Source organism: Lactuca saligna, chromosome 5 (assembly GCF_052625555.1).
Source record: "Lactuca saligna cultivar CGN05327 chromosome 5, ASM5262555v1, whole genome shotgun sequence".
NCBI lineage: Eukaryota > Viridiplantae > Streptophyta > Magnoliopsida > Asterales > Asteraceae > Lactuca > Lactuca saligna.
This window is the reverse complement of record NC_136421.1, coordinates 183,793,659-183,803,128: the sequence shown is the minus strand read 5'-3', so window position 1 is coordinate 183,803,128 and position 9,470 is coordinate 183,793,659. Positions and strand designations below refer to the sequence as shown.

The 9,470-nt window shown below is 37.1% G+C and overlaps 1 protein-coding gene across 1 annotated transcript; it reads right to left on the bottom strand.

Annotated features, from left to right (window-relative positions):
• Positions 1 to 4,212: 4,212 nt before the first annotated feature.
• Positions 4,213 to 4,869, bottom strand: LOC145046022 (putative mitochondrial protein AtMg00820). Its single transcript, XM_078994300.1, has 3 exons — positions 4,777 to 4,869; positions 4,432 to 4,689; positions 4,213 to 4,350 (listed from the first exon to the last, which is right to left on the bottom strand). The coding sequence occupies exons 1-3, from the start codon at positions 4,867 to 4,869 to the stop codon at positions 4,213 to 4,215; spliced, it is 489 nt and encodes a 162-aa protein (XP_078850426.1).
• Positions 4,870 to 9,470: the final 4,601 nt, after the last annotated feature.

Below are 9,470 nucleotides of genomic sequence, written 5' to 3'. Positions count from 1 at the left end.
GAATTTAACCCACATAGGAAAATCTAACAGGATCAGCCACGATGATCTTCGTTGTATGAAGCCTGGAAATCAAAGACATTAACGAGTCTGCCATTACAGGAACATTAAACTTTTCCATGGCCCAACGAGTCACAATCGACCAAAATCGTGCACAAGAAACCTCAGAATGATGTGAAGAAGAGCTCAAACTTTGTACCAGTTGAGACCACATGATAGAACCAAAATCCATATTCATATGTTTGTAGAGTCCATAGAATAAAACCAAAAAACCTTTGCTAGACCCGTCATAACCTGCAACTCTTTTAGCGAAGCTTTTGACAAGAAGAGTAAAAAGACCATTCCATTGAGGAGGAAGGGATGGCCTTTTGAATTTGGTAACTGTGGTCAAAATATCCATGTAGCCAAGATCATAGAACATCGAGAAAAGAGATGACAGAGTAATCGAATCAGGATTCACCATTGTTTCTTCATAAGGAAGCCCTAGCAGAGAAGAAAACCTGACCTTAGACACAGATATCCTGTGATTAAATATCTTGAAGAAAATCCTCTCCTATTTCTTGTCGTACGTTGCTGTAGTGTAGACATGAGATAATAGGGACATTGGCACTGTTTCAGCCTTCGTCAGTGCCATGACGAGTGGTGAATATTTAAGGCATTTAACCACCTGGAGCATGTAGGCATCATAGAGATGAGGACCAAGATTGATAATGAGATTCTGATTAGGCTTGATCATCAGTAGTGTGGAGGAAACTGTTTGATCTTGAACTGATGAAGAATCCACCATTGTTGGATTACAAGAAGATGATCAACGGCAGTGAAAGATAAATCGCCGGTATACTCTAAGAGAATTTGGAAGTGGTAAAGATACCCCTTGAAGACGAAAAACCTTTTATATCATTTCCTGGAGAGAGAAAAATATAGGATAATGATGACTGAATCTCTGAAAAGTCGCCATAAAAAGCGGTGATTGACAACTGTTCCCCAAAAAGCTGTCAGGCGGCATGAGTGAATTTTGACGGTTCAAATTCAGACGCCCAATTTTACCCCATGACTAGGATTAAATTCTTATCCAGTTACCACCTATCCAATTGGGAAGGCTTTTCAAATTCGTTGATGACTCGACATTTCACTCTAGATTTGTAGCGATAGAGTTCGGTCTGTAAAAGAGTGCACTTGTACAGCATATGAAACCGAACTAGAGATCCGGAAAAGTGTCATTAGTAAACCAAACCATACTTGGGAAAAATCTCATGGATTCTCATGCAAGAGTGTGCCAAAATAAAAGAAATAAAGCAAAGTGTGTTTGAGATGTGAGTGATGTCTATTTAAAACAAGAAGCAGATGATTCTGGGCACGAATCTCTTCCTGCAAAGTCAAGAGAGACTTGAAGTGTTTGTGTGGTTCCCCGATAAAATACGATCAAATGTTTGTCAAGAAAACAATGAAAGGCTTCTTTTCAAAAATGGCTTTACAGGGTAGGTTACCTTCAAACGAACTTCGACACTCAAAATAAGATCGAAAGTTGGGTGAAGTATTTGTGAGACCGATGTGGTCTATTGAACAAGTATGTAGGATATAGTATGTTGTGATAGGATATTAATTTGAAATCTCAAAAATAAAAACAAAACTGGATCTTTTGGGTAGAAATTCCTTGGTGTTGAACAATTTCATAAATCTTACTCAAAAATAAAGTGAGATTTCGTAGGGTAACAAGTAATAGCATGAATAGTAAATATTCATCGACAATTCATTGTTGGTGTTGGATTTTGGGTGTCACTTAGCACGTGGTGTACGTATCTGAGATCATAAACACAGATTTTGTGTAACCATAAACCTCAGTGGTAATTGCTGAGAGTCTTAAGGGTTACGTTGGTGGAACAAAACGTAATGGAGAAAGTAGAGGAGATGGTTAAGGAACTGAAAGTACCTCAGCTGTATAAGTATGACAAAGTAGAAAACTCTTGACTCATATGACAAGAGTAAGGTAGCTCATGACTTCTGTGAATTTAGCAGCCTAATTGGGAAGAAATGATTGGTATGGATCGAATCATTAAGGCTTCACTTACAGTCTTGGAGGCTTCAGTCTACATGTAGCAACATGCTTCTAGGGACACCTCACTAGTTCAAGTATAAGAATATTATACCTGCTCTCGGTCCACTGCATGTACCTTCGTTGTTCCTGAGACCTAGGAAAGAAATAAACCACACCAAATACAAGAAGAAAATATTTTTGGATTATTGTTATTTCTGAAAAATAAAATATTTTTGTATTTTTGGAATGTCTGAAAAAGAATAAAAACAGAATAAAATATTTTTGTATTTTTGGTATTTCTAAAAAAGAATAAAAACAGAAATAAAAATAAAAGAGAAAGAGAGGCAAGCAAAAAGATCAATCAAAACTTACAAGATATACAACTGAAACCTAAACTTAGAAAAGATGAAGCGAAATAGACCGAGCGTTCGGTTCATTTTGGTTCCCTAAAATTCCGGAGCTGAAATAGACCGAGCATTCGGTTCATTTCGGTTCACAAACTTCCTGAACCGAAATAGACCGAGCTAACACTCTATTTTGCTTGTTTATTTTTTAGAGAGATGTAAGGGGTTTTGGTTCCAACTCTGCTTCCATCATTCCCAAGCCTTGTAATATTCTATTTAAACTTGCTTCTGGTAAATCCTTAGTAAAGATGTCATCCAGTTGATCAGATGACCGAACAAAGTGAACTTCCACATTGTCATTTTCAACGTGGTCCTTGATGAAATGATATCTTAGTTCAATATGTTTAGTCTTTGAGTGTTGCACTGAATTGTGAAAAATCCTTATCGCACTTTCTGAGTCACAATAGAGAGGAATCTTCTTCATACTCAGGCCATAATCTCTAAGATGGCTTTGTATGCAAATGACTTGTGACGTACAGGATGTTGCTGTGATGTACTCAACTTCGGCTGTTGAAAGAGACACACATGTTTGCTTCTTGGATTGCCAACTAAGAAGTTTACCATCCTGAAATTGGCATCCTCCAGTGGTACTCTTTCGGTCTAGTCCACTGTTCAATTAGTGTCTAAGGCTGTAAGTATATCTGGTAAGTACTTGACCCGGTTGTGCATGGTCCTTTTCGGTTGCCTTCACCATACCAACTTGACAAGGTGATTTATATAGAGAGAAGAGATATTATTATTAATGTATTATAAGAATAATATGTTAAAGGAATAATAATATTATTTAATTGATATAAGTCATAAATTAATTAGGAATTAATTTGGTGACTTAAAGAGATTAATTGAATAAAGGGGCATAAACTGTCAAATGTGTGATAGCTGTGTTTTAGGCTATGAATCCTTATGGAAATGGGAAGGGACGACTTTAAGGATATGGATATCCTAGAAATCGTCCAAGGCCCTATCTAGAAGGATCTTTGGATTACTTTGAGGCTAAGTTATCCAATTAGGGTTTAAGGTAAAACCCTAGGAGCTCATAGTATAAATAGACCCTTAGGGTTGGAGAAATCAGCCACTCTATGCATGGGGAAACCCTAGAGCCGATTTCTCATCCCTCTCCCTCTCTCAAATCATCTTCTTGCTAATAGGTGTTTGTAAGCCATTAGAGGAGTGACAATTGTGACTCTAAGCTCCAAGGAAAAGAAGTTTTCAAGCAAGTAACTCAAGGTATTCTTCTAGATCTGTTTTCATATGTTATGAATTGTTTATTTACACTAGATCTATGATTCAAAGTCTTGGATACAAAGCATGTTCAATTAGAGAAACCTAGATCCAAGTAATAGGGTTTGCATGTGCACATAGGAAAGTTCTTATGGCTCAAACCCATCATCCACATCCTTCGAGATCAGCATCTGAGAAAGCTTGGACAAAGAACCCTGACTTGGCTAGGTACCATAGACCGAGAGAGGAGGTTTGCTTCAAGTATCAAAAGATATTTTTCACAGCCAGTAGGTGAGGTTCGCGTGGATTAGATTGAAACCTAGCATAATGGCGAACAGAAAACATTATGTCTGGTCGACTTGCTGTTAGATACATTAGGGACCCTATCATCTAACGATAAAGGGTCATGTCAATAGCCGGTTTGTCCAAAGAAGGTGTCAACTTTGTGCCAAACACCATAGTAACCTTTACTTTTGAGTCTCCCATCATTCCAAACTTGGCAAGCAAGGTTTTTGTGTAGGACTCTTGATTAATGAAAATGCCTTCGGGTCCCTGTCATGCCCTTGGTGCTTGCTTGAGACCATAGACATCCTTGTCCAGAATGTAGCAGTCATCTGGATACTTCTCGTACACGAAACCAAGTGGTTGCTCTACATACGCCATCTCTTCCAGTTCTCCATTTAAGATGGCACACTTCACATCCATTTGGTATACTTAAAAGTTCTTGTGTGCAGAATAGGCGAGAAAGATACGAATCGATTCTAGCCTTGCTACTGGAGCAAAGGTCTCTTCGTAATCTATGCCTTCTTTTTTATAGTAACCTTTCACAACCAATCTTGCCTTGTTGCGAATCACATTTCCTTCCTTATCCATCTTGTTCCTGAAACTCCACTTTAGTCTAACCATAGAAGCATCCTTTAGTGTTGGAATCAGTCTCCACACTTTCTTTCCTTCAAACTCACTGAGTTCGTCCTGCATTGACTGTAACCAATTAGAATGATCGAGTGCAATGTTGATCATCTTTGGTTCAACCTTTGAGACATACGAATTGAACATGCAAAATTCCACTTTAGAGAATAGTACAATTTGTTTTGCTTTCAATTGTGATCGTGTTAGTACTATTTCTGTTGATTCACCAAGAACTTGTGTTTCTGGATGATCTTTGATCCATTTGGTGAGAGGAGGGTAATTAGGATCATATGAACGATCCATTTTAGCATTCACCTCTTCTTCGAATTATGACTGAGTTTCATCATCGTATGTATTTGTATTCTCCCCCTCTAATGATGATACTTCTTCAGCTTCAGGCTCAGAAGTCTCCTTTTGGACTTGACTTTTAGATCGAATCTCCCCCTAGAATGGTGAATCTTGGTTATTTGGAGAAAATGAACCCACCCCTGAACATAAGAACTAATTTTTGGAGGTTCGCTTGAGTCAGGCTATTCAGTTGTTGTAGGTTGTTCATCTGCCATTTTCTTTGCTGCCTCATCAATTATCTTCTTCAAGTTATCAACCCTGTTGTCTGCAGCTTCAGATTCATAGTGAATAGCCTTTTCTGGTTCATCAAATAGTAGCATGTATTGCTTAAAGATATTTGAAATTGGTACCGTAACTTGACCGGATCTTGGAAATATTTCCTCCACAGAACCTTCGGTTGTCGTTAGTTTCTTGATGTAGTTATCATCGAAGGTGACATAATAGGTATCTTCAATTTTCCTTGAATGCTTGTTTATAACCCTATATGCTTTGGAGTTTTAGGAATAACCCAGGAAAATCCCTTTGTGTGCTTTAACATCAAACGTGTTTCGCTTCTCCTTTGAATTGAAGATAAAGCATCTTGAACCGAACACATGGAAAAACTTTACATTAGGCTTTTGGTTGTTCAAGATCTCATATGGAATGATGGAGAATCATTTTTTGAGGTAAGATCTGTTCTGCGTGCAGCAAGCAGCAGCAATGGCATCAACCCATAAATATAGAGGTAGAAAAGCAAAGAAAAGCATGGTTCGGGCGGCTTCACACAAAGATCGATTTCGCCTTTCGACAATTCCATTTTATTGTGGAGTATATGGAGCCGAGAACTTCTGAGTGGTCCCTTTTCCGCAAGAAAATCTTCAAAGTCTTTGTTCTTAAACTCCAACCCGTTTTCGCTTCTGATGTTTCGAACTACCTTTTGCATTTGAACTTCTACCTGCTTGATAAAGAGCCTGAGCTTGGGAGTGGCCTCTGATTTCTTCCTCAAAAAGAACACCCAGGTAAACCGAGAGAAGTCATTGACTATTACAAATATATACCTATTACCACCAATGCTTTTGATTGAAGATGGACCACAAAGATCAACATGAATTAATTCTAGCGGTTCAATAATTTTTTTATTGACTCGAGAAGGATGACGTTGTCAACTTTGTTTTCCCATTTCACATGTAGCACACAAGTGTTCTTTATCGAACTTCATAATAGGAAGACCTCGAACATGATATCCAAGCACTAGCTTGTTGATGTATTCGAAATTAAGATGGGAGAGTCTTTGGTGCCAAAGCCAACTTTCATTTGAGTGAGCTTTCATTAGCAAGCAAAGAGCTGGTTTTCCTCGTATGGGATTGAGATTTAGAGGGTACATCTCTCCTTTTCACTTCGATTTTAGCAGAATGTTGTTTATCTTCTTTTCAATAATCTCTAATCCATCATCATCTAATGAAACTTTTAACCTGGTGCCAACCACAAATTGAGAAACACTAATAAGGTTGTGTTGTAAACCATCAATGTACGCCACATTTCGTATCGAGAAATCACCATTGGTGATCATATCGTACCCTTCGATCGTGCCAAAAGAATTATTACCATACTTGACACTTCGACCATCTAGAAGGGACCGAAATTCCCTTAGATCTTCCTTACTTCCTGTCATGTGACGCGAGCAGCCACTGTCTATGTACCATTCATCTTCAAACTGCTCGTCACGCATAACCTGTAAAATTAAGCAGATTTAGGAACCCAAAGTTTCTTGGGTACTTGTGAGCCTTTTACAGGACAGGGAATTGTAAGAGAAACAACAATTAAAAAGGTTCTTTTAATTAGTGTTGTTTCGTCTTTTCTTTTTATGGTGAAAACTTTGATTTTATTTGATTGAAGTACTTTAGGTCTAGTTTTTGGATTTATGAATTTGACTTTAGCAGACTTTTGGTTCTCTTCGTTGTGTTCAGACGTTGTCTTATTTTCGTTCTCTGGAAAGAGCTTTCCTTTTCCTTTTCTATCATTCTGTGAGTGAGTATGGGAAAGATGAAATTTGGGAGTAGAGTCAAACTTTTGATCGTGGCTCTTACTTGGTTGAGAGCGGAAACTACTTTCCCTTTAGTTCCTCTTATTGGTTGATCTATGGCCGAAACCATCCTTTCGGTTTCTCTCATCCTGAGGACCAAAACCTCTCTTTTGGTTGCTATGCCTTTGTGGACTGAAACTCTATTATCGGTTGTCTTGATTTTGGGGACCGAAACTCTTCTTTCGTTAGTCTAGATTTTAAGGATCGAAACTCTTCTTTCGGTTGTCTAGATTTTGAGGACCGAAACTCTTCATTGTGTTGAACATGAGAAGTTGAGTTTGTTTTTACTTCTTCCTTTGACAAAAAAGTATTTTCATATCAAACATAGTTAGGGTTTTGAGACTGCCAAAACTGTTTTATTTCAGTGAGATTCTTCTTGTATCTGAAATTCCATTGATGCTTTCTTTCTAACACCTGTTTTGGAGTTTTGTGGATGTTGGCCTTTTTCTTCGTTCTTTGAGCATGAGTTTTGCTCTTTAGCGAAGAGGTTTCGCTTGACACCCTCATCGGTTCGTTTGAAGTAGTTTTGGTACAACTTGTGTTTGGCACATCAAAACGTGTAGGTTCGTTAAATGGTTCTGCCACATACCTACCTTTCACCCTCCATGATGTTTTTGTAGATAAACCTTTTGTTTCAACAGCGTTATCAATCAGTGTTGACCAAAAGAACTCATCACAACCATCAGAAATCTTCTTCTACTAAAGCTGTCGGTTCGGCTGTCTGTTGTTGATTGACTCTCTTAACTGTATAGACTTGATTTGGAGTTGTTTGGACCTTTTGATATACAACAACCTTTTCCTTGAGGACTTTAGTCTTATTATTGGATAAACGTGCGAATTTGATGTGTGTAAAATGCATTGGTTCTATTCCTGCTTTTAAATTATAAATTTAGCACACAAAGGCAGTGAACCTATCTTTTAGTGGTATAGTTGGATAAGTAGAGTGTCGAACTCAGGGAACGGAAACTAAAGTAATAACTAATTTTAACTAAATAAGTAACGAAATTAAAGGTTTTTCTCTAGTTTTACAAGACTAGAAACTTAAACACACCACCTAACAAGTGATTAACTAATAACTAAAACAAGTAAAAATTCACCAAATTTGATAAAGAATTTCTGTTTAGGCCCAACCAATTCACTCCTATGGTTATTTGTATAATGATAAATTAATTGTTATTGGTTACCAACTATAGTGGTTAGATTCATGTTCACTATTCTAACCCTTAGACAATTAATCTATTCAAGCAGTGATCAATTGTTTAAACTAATTAATTCCCTAGTTCAATTATTTGGATTAAATAAGATTTGTAATTGGTTAATCAAGTTGGTGATTCAATTAACCTCTTGTTTTTTGGTTTTTGAAACAAGCTCACACATTAATTTACCCATTCTCTAATTAATCCTAGTTTCATGTTCATTATTCCTAGGCATATGATAAAGTGTTCACATAAACATATGAGGTTAACAACTACGATATGTTCATGCAGCTTAATTGTCTTCCAATTAACAGGAAATAGTTATGGTTAATGCATAAGGTTCTTTAACAAAATTAATTTAATAAAATTACCAATAAACAATCAATAAAAGTAATAATTAAACCATAGGAGTAACTTGGTTTTTCCTAAACAGAAACAATATGAATTTAGCTCATGATTACAGTGGAAACAAACTCAAAAACGAAGTTAACTAGGCTAATCATGATTAAATCCTAAGATTAAGTGGAAAATATAACCTAATTCTCCTTGAGTCTTCAAAGGATCAAAGGTTAAACTTCTTCAGGTTTCCAAAGGGTTCTTTAATCGTAGGTCTATCTCCAAGAAGCAAGAAAAAGTCTCCAATTCGGAATAAGATCCACTATTTATAATTATCACAAAACAAGGGCAACTCAGCGAGTAGGTTCTCCAACTCGCCGAGTAGACGTGTAAAATCCGTGTACGGCAAGGATTCTTGACTTTTCTTCAGGAACATTCTCATGAACTTGCCGAGTTGATCCGTGGACTCGCCGAGTAGGTGTCGGTGTTTTCTTTTTCTTCATTCTTTGGTCTCTAATTGCTTCTCCTTATTCCTTTTTACTTCCAAGCATGTATTTTGGACTGAAAACATAATTTAAGCATTATTAAGTACCTTTTGTCCACATTATGCACATATTTAGCTAAACATAAATAAAAATCTATACTAAACATATGGCTAATTATGCACATATCAAAATACCCCACACTTGACTTTTGCTTGCCCCCAAGCAAAACTGAATTTTAGCACATTAGAATCACATAGGACAACTCCAATCGAACCCAGCCATTATGCTAAGACCGCAACACATGCATTTGTGTCTAAAATTTTCCTAATAACTCCCATACTCTAAATACTCCCAATCCTCATAAACATTCGCCTACTTTTTCCGAACAATGCTCATTTTATGCATCCCTCTGAACCCGTCCGCATAAAACCTCTTAACCTCAAGGTGTTTTTGGTTGAGCAACCCAAGCATACATAA

Bases quoted from the DNA above. Each gene is read 5' to 3' on its own strand.
- LOC145046022 (XM_078994300.1), bottom strand. From the start codon at position 4,869: ATGGATCGTTCATATGATCCTAATTACCCTCCTCTCACCAAATGGATC. The intron at 4,690-4,776 runs GTACTAACACGA...TATGTCTCAAAG, and splicing joins TTGGTGAATCAACAGAAATA to GTTGAACCAAAGATGATCAA. The intron at 4,351-4,431 runs GTAGCAAGGCTA...ATGGATGTGAAG, and splicing joins ACGAAGAGACCTTTGCTCCA to TGTGCCATCTTAAATGGAGA.